This window comes from Pongo pygmaeus, chromosome 10 (genome assembly GCF_028885625.2).
Source record: "Pongo pygmaeus isolate AG05252 chromosome 10, NHGRI_mPonPyg2-v2.0_pri, whole genome shotgun sequence".
In the NCBI taxonomy this organism is placed as follows: domain Eukaryota; kingdom Metazoa; phylum Chordata; class Mammalia; order Primates; family Hominidae; genus Pongo; species Pongo pygmaeus.
In genome coordinates this window covers 573,794-592,612 of record NC_072383.2, presented here as the reverse complement: position 1 = coordinate 592,612, position 18,819 = coordinate 573,794, and the positions used below count along the sequence as shown (strand labels likewise).

At 55.9% G+C, this 18,819-nt stretch overlaps 1 protein-coding gene across 8 annotated transcripts in view; it reads right to left on the bottom strand.

The window, feature by feature from the left end:
- B4GALNT3 (beta-1,4-N-acetyl-galactosaminyltransferase 3) overlaps window positions 1-18,819 on the bottom strand; it is a 104,164-nt gene that overhangs the window by 5,483 nt on the left and 79,862 nt on the right. For 3 of the 8 annotated variants that reach the window (XM_054442614.1, XM_063672255.1, XM_054442616.1), the window contains exons 4-16: window positions 14,276-14,371; window positions 13,736-13,826; window positions 13,243-13,343; window positions 11,010-11,077; window positions 9,614-9,692; window positions 9,419-9,485; window positions 7,873-8,016; window positions 6,755-6,864; window positions 5,624-5,724; window positions 5,131-5,192; window positions 3,666-4,476; window positions 1,137-1,456; window positions 244-397 (exon numbers count right to left, since the gene is read on the bottom strand). In XM_054442614.1, the coding sequence (XP_054298589.1) occupies window positions 244-397; window positions 1,137-1,456; window positions 3,666-4,476; window positions 5,131-5,192; window positions 5,624-5,724; window positions 6,755-6,864; window positions 7,873-8,016; window positions 9,419-9,485; window positions 9,614-9,692; window positions 11,010-11,077; window positions 13,243-13,343; window positions 13,736-13,826; window positions 14,276-14,371 (2,204 nt within the window). Of the gene's footprint in view, window positions 1-7; window positions 115-243; window positions 398-1,136; window positions 1,457-3,665; window positions 4,477-5,130; window positions 5,193-5,623; window positions 5,725-6,754; window positions 6,865-7,872; window positions 8,017-9,418; window positions 9,486-9,613; window positions 9,693-11,009; window positions 11,078-13,242; window positions 13,344-13,735; window positions 13,827-14,275; window positions 14,372-18,819 lie in introns of those variants that run through there. The other 5 variants (XM_054442618.1, XM_054442615.1, XR_010127745.1 and 2 more) reach the window with 4 other exon arrangements.

Genomic DNA, 18,819 nt, shown 5'->3' with positions numbered 1-18,819 from the left:
GGAGAGAGGGCTGAGTATCAGGACTCAGCTGCGGTGGTCCCCTGGAGGAAGTTGGCAGGCATAGAATAGAGACGAAGTGTGCTCCTGGGATGGGATTATGGGCAGGTGAGCCCTCTGGGAAAAGTCGGAGACTAGGAATCAGGAAGGCTGGGCGGGACTCCTGGCTCTACCCCGGACCCAGCAGCGCTAGGACTTTAGGACGGACGTGGCCCATGCCACCCCCTGGCTGGTGGTCCCCCTCACCTCCGCAGCTTGGACCTCTTCAGCGCCATCTCAACATCCATGTCCTCACTGCTATAGTCAGTGATGATGATGTTGAAGTGTGGGTCGCTGGTGACCTGGAACAGGTTTTCCATGTCTTTGATGAATTGCTGTACCCAGCGTGCCTGGTTCTTCACTACCACAGGGGGTCAGGCAGGAGAAAGAAACACAGAAAAGGCAAAGATGAGCGGATGAGCACCTCCACTCCCAGCTCCCACATGAGTCAGGAATGTCCATCGGACCTCGGCTGAGGGGACAGTGCAACTCTGCAAAACCATTAGCAATGCAGCACAGAGACAAGAGGCAGAGGGAGTGCTCACCAGTTAAGGGGGCCTCTGCATCCTGCTCCCCATGTTCCCTCCTCCCAGGCAGGGGGCCCACGAGAAGGCCTTGGCTGGGGCTCATTGTCAGTAGCCCTGCCACGCTCTACTAGTGAAACCCTGTTATCTGTCCCTTAGTATCATCGTCCTATTCCCATCGTCCTATCTCCGTTGTTACACTTCTGCCTGTTGTGTGTTCCTCCTTCTCATACAAAACCCTGCTAATCACTTCATTAAGTACCCTCCCTGTCTTACTTCCCCAGACCAATGATCATCCCCAGTGCTAGCAACCCCAGTTATCACACCCAACCCTGAAACCTAGTATGAAAGAAAGAGCACTGGCCTATGAGGCAGTGTTTGTTTTTAGCACCAACATTTACTGGCCACATAACCTTAAACTAGTGACTTTCCTTTTGTGAGCCTCAGTTTCCTCAACTATAAGGTGGTCTTTCTCAGAAGTGCTTACGGGATCAAATCAGTGAAAGCAGATGTGGGTGCTCCTGACAGTGTTAGGACCCCTCCCCTGAGAATGCCGAGGCTCGGCTTGAGGCTCACCAGGCACAACGAAGTGGACCACGGCTCGGTGACTCCAGGAGAAACCCTGGGGCCAGCACAGCTTGGGTTCCTGGGCCCGGCTATTCAGGACCTGTCTCCGACGGTCGTGTGGGTCCCAGACCAGGCCTTGCAGGTTCCGGGCCTCAGCCTCCTCCCCACCGGCTGGATCGATGCCCTGCCAGCCTCGCGTAGACACATACTCCGCGAGCCGCACCACGCGCTGGCCTTGTTCCAATAGTTCAAGCTCCAAGAGGTAGCGACCCCCACGTAGCTGGTCCTGACGCTTTTCCACGTTCACAATGCGCTGTAGCTGGTACCTCCTATGGCAGAAAGTGTGGGGACGTTGAGTAATTCCTTTCCACACTGGGAGGGTAGCATGGTGTGTGAGAAGCCTCCAAGGCTAATTGTCGGGACAACCTCGTTTTTGTCCTAGCTTTGCCACTGGCTGGCTGTAAGGCCTCAGGCAAGATTCGCAATCTCTCTAGGGTTCGCTGCCTCCATCTTTAAAAATGTACATATTGAGCTGTGATGATCCTGAAGGTCTTTTACAGCTCCAAGATTCTAAGTACATGAACTGAATAAGAGGGGTCACACTGAAGAGGTTCCCTGAGAAACTGACCCTCAATGAAAATGGTCGAATCAACATTCCATAAGACAAAATGAGTTATAAGATAGATGTCAATTGGTTGGCTCAAAATCATTAGTCACTAGAGAAATAAAAATCAAAACCACAATGTGATACCATTTCACACTCACCAGGATGGCTATTTAAAACAAAACACAATGCCAGGTGCAGTGGCTCACGCCTGTAATCCCAGCACTTTGGGAGGCTTGAGGCAGATGGATCACAAGGTCAGGAGATCGAGACCATCCTGGCTAATACAGTGAAACCCCGTCTCTACTAAAAATACAAAAAATTAGCCGGGCGTGGTGGCGGGCGCCTGTAGTCCCAGCTACTCGGGAGGCTGAGGCAGGAGAATGGCGTGAACCCGGGAGGCAGAGCTTGCAGTGAGCGGAGATCACGCCACTGCACTCCAGCCTGGGCAACAGAGCGAGACTCCGACTCAAAAAAAAAAATTAAAATTAAAATTAAAGTAAATAAAACACAATGAAATGAAAAGTAACAAGTGTTGATAAGGATGTAGAAAAATTGGAATCTTCATACACTGCTGATGGGAATGTGAAATGATGCAGTTGATTCAAAAAGCAGAGTGGCAGTTCTTCAACATGCTAAACAGAGTTACCATATGACCCGAAGTTCTACTCCTAGATATATACCCAAGACAACTGAAAGTATGTTCACATAAAAGCTTGTGCATGAATGTTCATTGCAGCATTTTATTTGTAATAGTCAAAAAGTAGAAACAACCCACATGTCCTTCAACGGATGAATGGAAAAATGTGGTATATCCACACAATAGAATATTACTCAGCAATATTGAGGAATGAAGTATTTAACAGATTCTACAACACGAATGAAACTTGTGCTAAGTGAACATTCTGCAAAAAGCCCAATATAAAGGCCACACATTACATGGTTCCATTTGTATAAAATGTCCAGAATAGGAAAATCCACAGAGCTAGAAAGGAAAGTAACCACCAACACATAAGGTTTCTTTTTTTTTTTTAATTTTTCTTTTTTTTTTTTTGAGACAGAATCTCGCTCCGTCGCCCAGGCTGGAGTGCAATGGTGCGATCTCAGCTCACTGCAACCTCCACCTCCCGGGTTCAAGTGATTCTCCTGCTTCAGCCTCCCAAGTAGCTGGGGATACAGGTGCGTGCCATCAAGCCCAGCTAATTTTTGTATTTTTAGTAGAGATGTGGTTTCACTGTGTTGGTCAAGCTGGTCTCAAACTCCTGACCTCAAGCGATCCACCTACCTCGGTCTCCCAAAGTGCTGGGATTAGAGGCGTGAGCCACTGCGCCTGGCCAGTATAATTTGTTTCAAAGATGATGAAAATGTTCTGGAATTTGACAATGGTGATGCTTGCACAACACTGTAAATATACTTTTAAAACCACTGAAAGGTACACCCTAAAATGGTGATTTTAATGTTATATAAATTTTATCGTAAAAAAATGTTGATTGGTTGAATGAATGGATGAATGAATGAAAAAATCAAAGAACTCCAGTCATGCGTCATGCCCTAGCCCTTCCAGCCCACGTGCGAGGTCTTAATTTGTATTTTTTTAGCCTCTGTTTTGCCTGTTTGTCTATTTACTAGCTCTTTCCTTGGAGGAGGGGACCTCATCTACCACGTCCTTCCAGTCCTCAACACACATCCTTGGCCAGGCACCCAGGGATTTCAGAACCTTGCCTAATGGTGAGACAAACACCTGCCTGGTCAAGATCCTCTCCAGGGAGAGGGGCCCTGGGCACTTGTTCTTCCCAGGAATCTGAGTTGGGGGCAAAGTTCCAGCTATTTCTGCAGCAGGGGGAACCCGCTACCAGCCCCTAGGCCCCTGCCTTCCAGGCCAGCTGGCTGCCATGTGCCCCAGTCGCTGGCCCCAGGAGAGCCCTTTACCTTACCCCCGGCTCCTCTGGTTGAGCTTCTTCAAGAAGACCCGCGTGACCTCAAGAGCTTCCTGCTCTGGAAGCAGCAGGTTGCCAGATGTGTTACAGCTCAGATCGATCCAGTCAGTCCTCAGGGCTTGGAAGTCGAGATTCCGGGCACTGAAGGTCTGGTCCCAGTTTACTACCGGGTCAAACACAGGTACGTACTCGAACGCCTCACTCATATCCTCTTCCTCTTCCTCCTCTTCCCCCTCTTCCTCTCCCTCCACTTGTCCTTCCTGGCCTGTGGCCGCCACCACTTCCTCCTCCCCGTGCCAGCCCCTCCCAGGGGCCCGAGGCCGCATCCTGTCACCCCGTCTCTGCTCTGCGATGTACGACTCCACCTGGCTCAGCCACTGGGACTGCTCTAGAGCCTTCCTGGGGCTGTCATCAGCGGGCCTGGGCCTGGGCCTGGGCCTCCTAATTGGAGGCAGGTTCTTCGCAGGGTGCCCAGGAGGCCACCTGTCAGAATGAGGTGAATCTTGGCTGGGCTCAGGGCTGGGTTTTTGCTTCCTCTTCTCTGGCTGCTGCACTGGAATGTGGCTGGTCCTCCCTGGGAAGGATGCTGTGGAGTTCCACTTGGAGAAGGGGGCCAGCAGGCCCTCCCGAGGCTGAGCTAGGAGTTTCCGCAGGCTTCGGAGGCGGTAGTCAGTGACATCTTGCTCCAGGGTGGAGGCAGGTGTCTGTCTTCCCTCGAGCATCCTGGCATTCTGGTCGTTGGAGGCAGGGGTCTCCTCTGCCACTTCCCCATACTGGGACTCTTCTAGAAGGTTTTCCTCAAAACCTGCTGTTAATAACAACCATTCCTCATGTCAGGAGTTTCCAACCCTTTCCAAACAAGACATACAAGACAGAGGATGATCATATGTGTGACGCACCATGGGGCTCCAGACTGGGGTTGAATCCAGGTTCTATCACTTACTGTGTGTGACCCTGGGCAAGGTACTCAACCTCAATTAACCCCAGTTTCTTCATCTGCATAAAGGGAATAACACTGCATCTCCCATGGGTTTGTGAAGACTGAGTGAGATAAACGGCATCACATGCCCGGCAGGTGCATAGCACCGGCAGATGGTCCCAGCCATGCCCTAATCTCCCAAGAAAGACCCCAGAAGACAGTGCTTCTCTAAACCAGAACCTCCTAAATGGTGCGCCAGGGACAGCAAGCCCCTCCAGCAGTCCAAGTAACCTCCCCCGGGCTCTCACTCTCCTCCAGCTGACCCCAGCATGCTGCTAAAAATAGTGTCATTTTCCACATGTGCCTGGATATGGAAAAGGCAGGAGTCATGCTCTCCGCTCCCTTGGGTATGAAGGGAGAAGTCATGTGATTTGGATCTTGAGCTCCTCAGGGGCGGGGCTGGCATGGTCTGAACTTCCCCTGGAAACAGACCATGGTCGCCCCTCTCAGTCTGACCTGGAAGCCTCAGCTGTCACTCTGTACCTGGCTGCTCCAGACCCTGCTTCTCAGGCTGGTCAATCTTGATGTACTCCTGAAAGCTGAACCTGCAGGAGGAAGGGAGGTGTGCATTGGCACCCGGCGCCCTGCGGGCTCAGCCCTGGCTCTGCTGGAAGTCTCAGCAGGAGTCTGACGTTTTACCCCAGACTAGAGTGAAGGAAGGAGGCTGGGTGAGCGGGGAGTGTGTGTGTGTGTGTGTGTGTGTGTGTGTGTGTGTGTGTGTGTGTGTGTGTGTGTGTGTGTGTGTGTGTGTGTGTGTGTGTGTGTGTGTGTGTGTGTGTGTGTGTGTGTGTGTGTGTGTGTGTGTGTGTGTGTGTGTGTGTGTGTGTGTGTGTGTGTGTGTAGTACTCAGGAAGAGCAAGAGCAAAGACTCTTTGGGCTGGGGCACCACCATGGCCACCCTGGTCCGGGCAGCTCTCTTGGCTCCGGCAGAGCCCTCCTGCAAGGTCACCTTCCTGCCCCACTCAGTGTCTCTCACCGGTCTTGGTAGTAGGCGTTTTCCTGGTAGAAACATTTATTGTGGGTCTCCATGTGGCTCAGGCGGGTATAGTCATTGGGGTAAACAAAAGACAGATGAACCTGAAAGTGGAAAGATCAGCAGCAGGAGTAAGAGAGGGAGATCTTGGTAAGAAATCAGCCAGCCAGGGTTAAGCCTGCCCCTGGCTGGGATCACATAGGGCTGCTAGGGACCCGCCCTTGGCAGGGAGAGAAGGGTTGCTCTGAGCGCTGAATGAAACGTGGTGATGCAGATGGGGCTCTCACTCCCCTTGTTATGCCAGCGATCCCGGGCCCTATGGACCAAATGCAACCCTGAGTCAAGCCCCTGGTCCACCTCTCCCCTCCTGAACCAGCTCCCGTCCCTCAGCTTCAGCCAAAACCATTCCTTCCTCCCTCTGCCACCCGATCCTCTCCTGAAACCTCTGAACCTTTACCTGCAACCTCCCACAGCCTGAGAACAACCCCTCTTCCTATTTACTTCACTGCTTCCTTTGCCCCCCTTAAACATAGCTTGTGGTCACCACCACCGAGAACTTCTCAATTACACCCCAGCCATTCTCTGACCTGGTGATACCTCCTGACCTCTTTGTTCTGCCCTCCAGCTCTTCCTTACAATCACCTCTAGATCTGGATGGACAGGAGAGTGGCCACGCTGCCTGTCTGGCTTCCAAGTGGGTTCTGGGTTCTTTAAAGCTAACTTTCCCTCCATAGTTCTTTTTCCCCCCGTGCCTGGTCTCTGGGTTTAGTAAGTCCTGCTGGCTCACTAGCTGGCGGGACTGACTGACCAGGCAGGGTAGGGTTGTGTGGCCCTTGGAGCAGGGAGCTTAAGAAGCCTCAGCCAGGCCTCCTGATATCATCACGGGGGCTGAGTTGGTGTGTGTGCGGGGGCCCGGAGGCAGAGCACCCATGTGCAGGCTCTGCTGGACAGTCTATTCAGGGCGGTCCAACTGGGAGTGTAGTTCTTCCCAGCCCAGGGAACTGTGAGGCCGTCCTGTCTGCTGGGATGGGATGTCGGGAAGATGGGAAAGTCAGCCTCACCACCTCCCATCCCAGTCACAGGCAGCAATCCCTCTGCCAGCCCTGCTCTCCATGACCCAGGCCCAAGACTTACAAACCGGAGTCCCTGGTAGCGCTGCAGAGGGAGTCCATCCACCAGGTAGCTGGGTTTGTAGGGACAGTCAGGCAGGACGTGGCGGAGATGCGACTTGGGGATCAGAGGCACTGAGGACAGTGGAGGAGGAGGAGTGAGGGTGAGGGTGGGTCCTGAAACTGCGGCTGAAGTCCTCTGCTCTGAGTAGGGCCCTTTCTGTATTCACAGGTGGCAGCTGTGTTCTGCCGATGTCTGTGGCTGAGGCTGCCAGCCGGAGGCTGCCCCACGCAACTGGAGCAGGGCCATTTGAGGAGCACCCTGGCAGCAGAGGACTCAGCACACAGCCCCAGGTACAAGGTACCGTTTGATTTTAGAGTCACTGTGCAGAGATAGCCTCAATAAGGTCTAGAAACTTCTAAGAGGCCAGAAAGGCTCCTCCCTCGTGCAGCACCGATAACTGGATTTCCTACCATGGGCTGAACATCCCCTTAGCGTCAGTTGTCATTTTTTTGAGAGGGGTGAGGAGTAAAGAAACTTTGTCTTTTTTGTCTTTTTTTTTTTTGAGACAGGATCTCACTCTGTCGCCCAGGCCGGAGAGCAGTGGTTCAATCACAGCTCACTGCAGCCTCAACTTCCTGGGCTCAAGCGATCCTCCCGCCTCAGCATCCTAAAGTGCCAGGATGATGGGAATGAGCCACCATGCCTGGCCATCTTTGTCATCTTTTAAAATGTAAACACTCCCAAGAGGAATAATGCATTAAGACTCTAACGCTGTGGTGCCAACATATTTCTCTCGTTGGATGACAAGAGTTGGAATGCAGTAAGAGTCAGGGACGTGTGAGATTGGGAAGGCATGTGTGGGGGACTTCCGGGTTCTAACTCTATTTCTTGTCGTGGGTGGTGGTTCCACAAACGTTCGCTCTGTAATGATATGCAGAATTGTAAAATTACATGTAAATATTTTTATACTTATTTACATACTCTCTTTTCTGTATGCATGTTCTATGTTATAAGGAAGATAAAAGGTTCTGCGGTGTCTGGGATACTTGACAGGTCTCTCAAGCCTTCTCCACCATCAGCAGTGGACCTGGCAGTGCAGTGTCCCCAGAAAGGATGCCAAGCGCTGGCCGAGGCCTTACCTCGATAGAGGGTGTCCCGGGGGTCAGGCCGAAGCATGTCAGCGGGCGGCTGCTCATCCCTGGGAAGAGCGTTGGAGGAGCCCACGTGGCTGGCTGCTGTCTGTGGGATGTGGCCCACCTCATCCATCTGTAGGAACGTCTCATCTGGGCACAGGGAGGAAAGAACAGCAGGAGGCTGTGTGGCCTGGAGCGCAGCAGCCCACTGCCCTTGAAGGGGAGGGAAGAGACGCAGACGGGGCTCCTGACTCCAGCGGCGACGGTGTAGGATGTGCGCAGCCGCACTCCCTCTGGCCCCCACCACAGCGGTGACTTTACGATCCATCTGCCTTCGGCCCCCTCTGCCAGCCCCACGGCTGACCCACACGACTGTGTTGCGTACTTGGAAAAAGACACCTCTTTCTCAAAATGTGTTACTGCGGACTGCTAGAAATTTGGCATTATGTATGCCTAATTTATTGAACACTTACAGGGCACTTAATAATAAGCCAGGCCCTGCTCTAAGAATATCCCAAATATTAACCCAACTGATCTCCAAAAGCACCACATGCCTTCTGTATTACTATCATTCCTAGTTTACAGATGAGGAACTTTGGCATAGAGAATCTAAGTCATTTGCGCAACATCATACAACGGATGGGTGGCCAAGCTGAGTTTGGAGCCAGGTGATCTCCTTGCTCTCTGTCTCTCGGGTTCATGCATCTGTCTACACCTGCCATGGAGACCTATGGATGGCATGTTTTTCAGTGGGGCCTGTGGATGGGAGTCTCACTGAGGAAATGATATGAAATGGAAAATGCCATTGAAGAAAGAGGTCACTTCCTGTACGCTGAAGGCAGGTGAAAAGGTTTCCTCTGCCCTGGCCATGGCTTTGCAAGAATCATGGTTACCTTATCTGGAAAATAGGGGATTGGACTCGCTCAGAGGGTTTTTTGTCTTGTTTTGTTTTGCTTTTGAGGCAGGGTCTTGCTCTGTTGCCCAGGCTGGAGTGCCGTGATCCAATCACAGCTCACAGCAGCTTCAGCTTCAAACTCCTGGGCTCAAGCAATCCTTCCCAGTAGCTGTGACTACAGGCATGCGCCAGCACACCCAGTTAATTTTTTAATTTTTTGTAGAGATGAGGTCTTGCTATGTGGCCTGGGCTGGTCTCGAACTCCTGGGCTCAAGCGATCCTCCTACCTCGGCCTCCCAAAGTGCTGGGATTACAGGTATGAGCCACCACACCCAGCCTCAGAGTTTTTAAATCTGGTGTAAGCCTCACAGTCTCTGGACTCCCTTGAAGTTGTATTCAAAATGTTGTGTGTGGATGGGTAGACAAAGACATTTTTCTCAGGCAAGGGCTCAGAGAGCTTCTAGCAGGTTCTCAAAGGGGTCACTGACCCTGGGGAGTTAAGGACTCCTGGTCATAAGGTCCCACTCTTGTTCTGGACCCCTTCATACCTGTGTCCCAAGCATCTCGAGCTTTCTGCCCTCCTCCCCTGCCAAACCCCCCGGGGTGGGCTGGCCCCACCTGGCCTCCATCTCCAGGGCAGGGCCAGAGCCTACTCACTTGTGAAGAGGGACAGGGAGAGGGAGTCAATGATGGTGAACTTGGCTCCGGGGTCGTTCCGTCGCCACTGGAAGAGGAGAGAGAGGGTAGATGCAGAAGGTGGGAGGTAGCTGGATTTCCAACAGGGGTCAAGGGACAAGGGGAGATGAGTGCCAGGAACTGAGCTGGGAGAGGCGGGAGCAGCAGGAAACTCACCGCAACTTCCACGTGGTCGGTGCCCTCCTCATTCTGCTTGTGCAGCACCTCGAAGTAGTACCTGTGGGAGGCTGACAGGCTGGCGGGAGAGACGGCAGGGAAGCAGAGCGCCGTCTCCATGGGCCCTGGGGTCGTGACTCTGTCTCACCCCCTTCCAGCACCTTATACTCCCTCATCCCTTCTCTTTGCTCTTAGAACGCCAGGAGTCAACTGCCTAGGTTCGAGCCCCCACTCTATCACTTGCTAACAGTGTGACTTGTTTTCTCTTGGTGAGATGGGCATAATCAGAGTACCTACTCCACAGGATGATCGGAAGAACCCAAAGAACGGTAACAGAAGCCGTTAGAGCTCAGAGACTGTGGCAGACACTGTTCTAAATGCTTTCTATATGTGACCTCATGTAATCCTTGTTCGTAGAGGAGAACACAGAGGCACGGAAGGCTTGGGTAGTTTGCCAGATGAGGGATGGAGGTGGGATTCCACCGGCAGACTTGCCCCAGGGTCCATGCACTAGCTGCTCTGCGGAGCTCCACACGGAGCGCCCACCACAGCAGCTGGCACGCAAGTGCTCTTTGCAAGCAAGATTGTCTCCTTAAAATGTTTAAATTTATTTTTATTGATACGTAATCCTTGTGCATATTTATGGGGTGCACACGGTCTTCTGTTGCACGCATAGGATGAGTAAGGATCAAGCTAGGGGATTTAGGATCCCATCTCCCACCTCGAGCACTTGGCATTCTATGTTTTGGGAATATTCCAAATCCTTTTCTCTAGTTGTTTGAAAATACACCATCCGTTGTTGTTACTATAGCCACCGTATTGTGCTGTCGTTGTTGTTACTATAGCCACCGTATTATGCTGTCGAGCATTAGAACGTATTCCTTCCACCTAGCTGTGTCTGTACCCCACCTCTCCTCACCCCCACACCGCGTCCTTCCAGCATCAGCAACATCCAGCAACGCGCGCTCTTCCCGCCTGCGCCAGCGCGCGTGGCCACCAGGGGGCGCTCCGAGGCCGCGCTACGCTCCCTCCCCGCAAGGGAAACGGATTCCTCGCCCCGGACGCCCAAGGGGGACCTCGGCGAGGAGCTCCCTGCAGCCCAGGTCCGGGGTCCAGGCCGTTGTGGGTGTGGAGAAACGGGGGAGGGCAAGGACTGCGAGGAAGGAGACCTATTTTCCAGTCCCGGGTGTCACTAAATAGCTGCAGGAATAAGTCACAGCCTCCGGGGCCTCAGTTTCCCCATCTGTGAAATGAGCACGGACGGGCCCGTGGTTTCTGAGCCAAAGACCGGGCTGCCTAGAATGCGTGGGTGCCGGACACGCGGGGCCCCTGGAGTAGGCCGCCGAGACCCGGCCTCAGCACTGAGGTGCTCACGTCTGTCGTGACCCTTACTCACCTCACTGGCTTGGAAATCTGGCTCCGAAATTTCCCGAACTCTCCCGGGGCGGTCCACTCCTTCCCAGTCTAGAGGCGTGGGAGAGAGAAGAGGAGGGAAGGGGGAGGAACAGAAAAAACAGGAAGCGCGAGGCGGTGAGTGGAGAGACCAGGAATGAGAACAAAGCAGAGCAGTGAGAGAAAAAGGGAGGAAGGCAGGAGGAATGAAGACGACAGTGGAAGGAGAGAACACAGAAGAGAGTGAAGGAGGCAGCCCGCCTCGCCAGGAGCCCGGGGCACCCGGACGGCCTGCAGTGCGAGTCAGCACCCGGCCAAGGCCAGAGGGCCCCAAAGATGCTGCGCTGGGTGTCCCCCAGCCGAATCGCGGAGGCCCTTCCCCAGCCTCAGACTCGCTCCCCGCTCCTCCCTTTTTCCACTCCTCCTCCTCCCTTCCCCCCCACTCCCCCTCCTCCCTACACCCCTCCTCCTCCCTCCTCCCCCTCCCCACTTCTCACTCCTCCCTCTTTCTCACTCCCCCTCCTCCCTACACCCTCCTCCTCCCTCCTCCCTACACCCCCCTCCCCACTTCTCACTCCTCCCTCTTTCTCACTCCCCCTCCTCCCTACACCCCCCTCCTCCTCCCTCCTCCCTACACCCCCCTCCCCACTTCTCACTCCTCCCTCTTTCTCACTCCCCCTCCTCCCTACACCCCCCTCCTCCTCCCTCCTCCCTACACCCCCCTCCCCACTTCTCACTCCTCCCTTTCTCACTCCCCCTCCTCCCTACATCCCCCTCCTCCTCCCTCCTCCCTACACCCCTCTCCTCCTCCCTCCTCACTACACCCCCCTCCTCCTCCCTCCTCCCTACACCCCCTCCCCACTTCTCACTCCTCCCTCCCCCCCTCCCCCCCCACACCCCTCCTCCTCCCTCCTCCCTACACCCCCTCCCCACTTCTCACTCCTCCCTCCCCCCCTCCCCCCCTCCCTACACCCCTCTCCTCCTCCCTCCTCCCTACACCCCCCTCCCCACTTCTCACTCCTCCCTCTTTCTCACTCCCCCCTCTTCCCTCCTCCCCACTCTTCCCTCCTCCCCACTCCTTCCCACTCCTCCCTCTTTCTCACTCCCCCCTCTTCCCTCCTCCCCACTCCTTCCCACTTTTCCCTCCTTCTCACTCCCCACTTTCCCACAACTCCCCACCCTAACTCCCAACTCCTCCCCACTCCTCACTCCTCACTCCTCTCCATTCCTCTCACCTCCTCACTTCACTCCTCTACATTCCTCTCACCTCACTTCACTCCTCCACATTCCTCTCACCTCCTCACTTCTCACTCCTCCCCATTCCTCTCACCTCCTCACTCCTCGCTCCTCCCCATTCCTCTCACCTCCTCACTCTTCACTCCTCCCCATTCCTCTCACCTCCCCACTTCTCACTCCTCCCCATTCCTCTCACCTCCCCACTCCTCCACATTCCTCTCACCTCCTCACTTCTCACTCCTCCCCATTCCTCTAACCTCCCCACTCTTCACTCCTCCCCACTCCTCTCACCTCCCCACTTCTCACTCCTCCCCATTCCTCTCACCTCCTCACTTCTCACTCCTCCCCATTCCTCTCACCTCCTCACTTCACTCCTCCACATTCCTCTCACCTCCTCAATTCTCACTCCTCCTCATTCCTCTAACCTCCCCACTCCACTCCTCCCCATTCCTCTCACCTCCTCACTTCACTCCTCCCCATTCCTCTCACCTCCCCACTCCTCGCTCCTCCCCACTCTTCACTCCTCCCCATTCCTCTCACCTCCCCACTCCTCGCTCCTCCCCATTCCTCTCACCTCCTCACTTCACTCCTCCACATTCCTCTCACCTCAATTCTCACTCCTCCCCATTCCTTTCACCTCCCCACTCCTCTCACCTCCCCACTCCTCACTCCTCCCCATTCCTCTCACCTCCCCACTCCTCTCACCTCCCCACTCTTCACTCCTCCCCATTCCTCTCACCTCCCCACTCCTCGCTCCTCCCCATTCTCTCATGTCTCCACTCTTCATTCCTCCCCACTCCTCTCACCTCCCCACTCCTCACTCCTCCTCATCCTCAGTTTATCCCTTTGTAGGGGGGTAGGGGTGAGGGAGGAGACTTCTTTTCCACCCCTTCTTCCCCGCTGTCACACCAGAGATGCTAACAGTAATGAGCAGCTGCTGGCGGACTCAATGAACAGGCTCCAGGAACAGATGGGAGGGCCCGGGGCTGAGCTGGCCCTACCTTGCCCACACTGGCCAGCAGCTGGAGGCCTGAGACCTGGTCATCGAGACTCAGCCAGAACTCCGCGTTGTCATCTGCAGCAATGGCAAACTGGATTTTCCCTGGGCAGCGGGGAGAGTTTCCAGATGAGGGCAAGGAGGGCATTAACATAAAAAGCCGGAGGCTTTTGTGAGTGTCTTAGCAATTAAATTCCCTTCGGGGCTTGATGCTGTGGCTTCCCTCTCTGTAAAGTGGGGGTTTCTACATCCTGGGAGACAGTGTGAAGATGGGAAAGACTTATATAAAGAGATGAGCTGGTTCCAGGCTGCAAACCAGGGAGCGAAGCAGCAGCCTGTGGGAGTTGGACAAGACCGCAATGTGACTCAATTTCCCCTCTCTTTCTGAGGGTGGACTAACAGGAAGTTAGTCCAGTCTACCTGTAACCTTATGTTCTTTGCATCCCATGCAGAACTCTAGAGCAGGAAGAAGGATGGGGTTTTGGGGCTGGCCTCACCATCAGTAAAGGGGTGCAGGTAGCCAAAGATGCGGAGGCCATAGTTGGTCCATTTGGGGGACACAGCAAGCTTCCTCAGGGTTGTGCGAATCTATGCCAAGAAAGGGGAAGGAAACAGTTACCCAGAAGAGGGAAGAGGAAATTGGTCCACCCAGGATTGGGGGGAAGATCAGAAGGGGACTATGACAGGAGGAACCAGGGCTGTGGCTTGGTGAGTGGAGTGCAGGCTCAATTTCAGCTCCCATTTGCCTCTTTGTCCAGGAGACCTTGTACAGAGCACAACCAGCACAACTGTACGTGGTGGCCCTGGGTACACTATATTGTGAGCCAGAGAGCCTGAAACTGAAATGATGCAGGGGATGAAATTGAAAGAATCCCTAGGAAGGAAACAAAGGAACTATTATGGGCAGACAAAAAGAGAGCTCAAGAGATAAAGGAGAAAATATGGACCAGAAAAGAAGCAAGGAAAGATGAGAGACAGAAGTGGGCAGAGGAGGTAGGTGTGGAGGGAGGTGGGCAAGGCAGCCCTCAGGCACTCACGTGGGGGTACAGTGGGAAATGCAGGTTCCTCCTGAGCTGCTGGATAGAGCTGCCACACCAGTCCTCAAACACATGCAGGTTGGCACGGCCCCGGAACTGCAGGGCGGAGGCGCAAGTGGTGAGTGAGGGTGAGCACCCCATGCCCATCCCAGCTCCTCAGCTCCAGGAGCGTGAGCACCCCATGCCCATCCCAGCTCCTCAGCTCCAGGAGCGTGAGCACCCCATGCCCGCCCAGCTCCTCAGCTCCAGGAGGGTGAGCACCCCATGCCTATCCCAGCTCCTCAGCTCCAGGAGCGTGAGCACCCCATGCCCATCCCAGCTCCTCAGCTCCAGGAGCGTGAGCACCCCATGCCCGCCCAGCTCCTCAGCTCCAGGTGGGTGAGCACCCCATGCCCATCCCAGCTCCTCAGCTCCGGGAGGGTGAGCACCCCGTGCCCGCCCAGCTCCTCAGCTCCGGGAGGGTGAGCACCCCGTGCCCGCCCCAGCTCCTCAGCTCCGGGAGGGTGAGCACCCCGTGCCCGCCCCAGCTCCTCAGCTCCGGGAGGGTGAGCACCCCGTGCCCGTCCCAGCTCCTCAGCTCCGGGAGGTTGAGCACCCCGTGCCCGTCCCAGCTCCTCAGCTCCGGGAGGGTGAGCACCCCGTGCCCGTCCCAGCTCCTCAGCTCCGGGAGGTTGAGCACCCCATGCCCGTCCCAGCTCCTCAGCTCCGGGAGCATGAGCACCCCATGTCCGCCCCAGCTCCTCAGCTGCGGGAGGGTGAGCACCCCGTGCCCGCCCCAGCTCCTCAGCTCCGGGAGGGTGAGCACCCCGTGCCCGCCCCAGCTCCTCAGCTCCGGGAGGTTGAGCACCCCGTGCCCGTCCCAGCTCCTCAGCTCCGGGAGGATGAGCACCCCATGCCCGCCCCAGCTCCTCAGCTCCAGGAGGATGAGCACCCCATGCCCGTCCCAGCTCCTCAGCTCCAGGAGCGTGAGCACCCCATGCCCGCCCCAGCTCCTCAGCTCCAGAAGCGTGAGCACCCCATGCCCGTCCCAGCTCCTCAGCTCCGGGAGCTTGAGCACCCCATGCCCGCTCCAGCTCCTCAGCTCCAGGAGGATGAGCACCCCATGCCCGTCCCAGCTCCTCAGCTCCAGGAGGATGAGCACCCCATGCCCGTCCCAGCTCCTCAGCTCCGGGAGGGTGAGCACCCCATGCCCGCCCCAGCTCCTCAGCTCCGGAAGCGTGAGCACCCCGTGCCCGCCCCAGCTCCTCAGCTCCGGGAGCGTGAGCACCCCATGCCCGTCCCAGCTCCTCAGCTCCAGGAGGATGAGCATCCCATGCCTGCCTCAGCTCCAGGAGGATGAGCACCCCATGCCCGCTCCAGCTCCTCAGCTCCAGGAGGATGAGCACCCCATGCCCGTCCCAGCTCCTCAGCTCCAGGAGGATGAGCACCCCATGCCCGCCCCAGCTCCTCAGCTCCGGGAGGGTGAGCACCCCATGCCCGCCCCAGCTCCTCAGCTCCAGGAGGATGAGCACCCCATGCCCGCCCCAGCTCCTCAGCTCCAGGAGGTTGAGCACCCCATGCCCGTCCCAGCTCCTCAGCTCCAGGAGCGTGAGCACCCCATGCCCGCTCCAGCTCCTCAGCTCCAGGAGGATGAGCACCCCATGCCCATCCCAGCTCCTCAGCTCCGGGAGCGTGAGCACCCCGTGCCTGCCCCAGCTCCTCAGCTCCAGGAGGCTGGGCAGAAAGGGGCTGGTGCTCCTCTCACTGTGCGGGTCCGGCCCACTCTATCCCATTCCCAGCCCAGCACCCAGCACTTGTTTCAGGAACCTGGTGCTGATGTTCACCCCATGGCCTGGCCTTGGAGACAAGGTCTGCTCTGGCCATGCACACACACACACATACTCTCCCCGGACCTCCCATGCAGGAAGGTGGCTGGTTTTCATTCCCCAGGCAAGGGGGGCAATGGTCGTGACAGAACAGCCGAGAGGACAGGGAGCTAGGAGGAGCCGGCTGGGGTTTCAGGAAAGACTTGCTCTCCTCTCCTCCCCGTCCCTGATCCTGAGGAGAGGAAAGCACCACAGCTGTCTACCGGTGAAACCTTATCTACCCAGTCCATGCTTCTGGCTCCCCTTGGGAAGCAGCTGGGAGGCACTGCAGGAGTGAGCTGGGGCCCATCTGGGCTTCCCAGCATCTCGGTCTCCCACAGCTCTCTGAGGCCTCCTAGACTCATTCTGAGCAAGCCGCTCCTGGGACAGCCTCGGGGCAGTGCCAGTTGGGGCAGTGCCAGTCGGGTTGGAACCCCTCTCTCCTCTGCAGGACTGGGCTTGGAGGCCCCGAGCAGAGGGCTCCCTTCCCCAGAAAGGGGGAAGGCAGGAGCCAGCACTCTGAGTGGGTGGCAGGGCTGGAAATTTGAGAGGAGAGGGGAAGCATGGGGACTTTGTGCCAATCATCCTGACAGTGGGCCTCGGATCACCCCATGTCCTCCCCTCCCCCAGGGCTTCTGTCCAGGTTGTGGGAGGTGGGGCCTGATGACTCCCTACGAGCAGCCTGCCCTGGCCTCCCTGCCATGCCCACCAGATAGCAAAATCTGGGCTGCCCTTAGGAGCGCTGAGGGGACACCCAGATAAGAAGAAGTGGCACAAGTTCTGCAAGAGATCTGTAGGAGGGAGGAAGCGCAGGCGGGGAGAGGAGGGGGCAGGGGACAACTCCTCAACAGGAGTGCCCGAGGTCCCAGGTGTGGCTGGTGGGGTGGGCGCAGCCTCTGGGGAACACTGCCCCAATGCTGGATGCAGAAAGACACAGGAGAACCTGTCTCTCCCCGCCCTGCAGCAGTGTGGCGCTAACGGGGCACACTGGCCTGGTCAATGCCAGGAATGTGGGCCTTGGGAAGCAGCCGTCACTCACAGAAAGAGAAGTGGGGGATTGGAATGGGTGGGAGAGGGAATGTGGGCTGGGTAGGTGGGTGGCGGGTTAAGGCTTCAAGGAAGGAAAGAATGGGGACATTATGCTACTTTGGGGGAAAATCCTCAAGTTCGGTTTATAAGACTCAGCTGTCTCCTCCAAAGGCTTCTTTCTGCCCCCTCCCTAGGAGATACAGATCCCAGGAGGGAGGGCAGTGGGGGAGGGCATGCCACCAGAGAAGCCTGTTGTGTTCAGCCCGGAGGCCAGAGGCCATGGGGGGACTGGGCAGGGAGAGGAAGGGCGAGGGAGGCACTGGCTGGCCGCTCCTGCCTCACCCTCAGGGCCTTTCTTGCCTGAGCAAAGGGATCATCAGATGCCGCAGGCAGCCCCAGGCAGAGAGGCTGGGAGTGCGGGAAGAGGAGCTACCTGCGCTAAGCCCAGGCCCTTCCGCAGCATTAGACTAGCCCTCAAACCATGCTTCACCCACTCTCAGGCTGTAGGTGGGGGTCTCTGAGGGGCCAGAGGGCACCCTCTTCCTCCCTGGGCCTGGGATGAGAACCACCCCATCCCCCAAGGATTTGTGTCCCTCTGAGTTTTGGAGACTTTGTATCTGGCAGGGACGTGGGACTCCAGCACACCAGCCCTGCCCTCTGCCCACTCACTCCATTGTCCAGCAGTGACTAAGGCCCAGGGAGGGGCACTGGTCACTCCAAGCACCAGAGCATGTCTATGGCCAATGGTGGTTTTGAAACTTCCAAAGTCAGAAGTGCTGGAGAAAATATCTGTTGGAACCCTCTCATTTTAAGGGTGAGGACATTGAAGCTCAGAGAGGTAAAATGACTCCCCAAGGACACGCAGCAAGTAACCCTTGGGAGAGGGGAGGGCATCGTGCAAGGATGTGGGTGACACAGGAATATCCACTGGCCCTGCCGGGCCCTCACTGGGCTGCAGCAGAGCCTCCAACTGGATCTCAGCTTCTCCCCCACATGGAGTCCTCACCGCTTCTAGAACTGTTGTTCTAAAGCTCAGATCTGACCAAGTCACTCTGCTGCTTAAAACCTCCGAAGCTGCCGGGCACAGTGGCTCACGCCTGTAATCCCAGCACTTTGGGAGGCCGAGGCGGGCAGATCACGAGGTCAGGAGATCAAGACCACGGTGAAACCCTGTCTCTACTAAAAATACAAAAAATTAGCTGGGCGCAGTGGTGGGTGCCTGTAGTCCCAGCTACTCAGGAGGCTGAGGCAGGAGAATGGCGTGAACTCGGAAGGTGGAGGTTGCAGTGAGCCGAGATCCCACCACTGCACTCCAGCCTGGGCGACAGAGCGAGACTCCGTCTCAAAAAAAAAAAAAAAAAAAAAGAAAAAAAGAAAAAAACAAAACAAAACAAACAAACAAAAGCCTCTGAAGCTTCCCAGAAGGCTTCAGAACAGAGCCTCACCCAGCACACGGAGTCTGACCTACCTTTTCCAGCCTCACCTCACACCACTCCCTGCCATACACCTTTGCTCCACCCACACCAAACCCCTGTCTTTGCCAAAATCGTCATGCTGTTTCCCTTCTCCATGCTTTTACAAATGCGATTTCCTGATTAGAAGGCCCATTCATTTCTTCCTTACGTGGCAAACTCCTGCTCATCCTTCAAAGCTCTTCTCAAATAGTTCTCT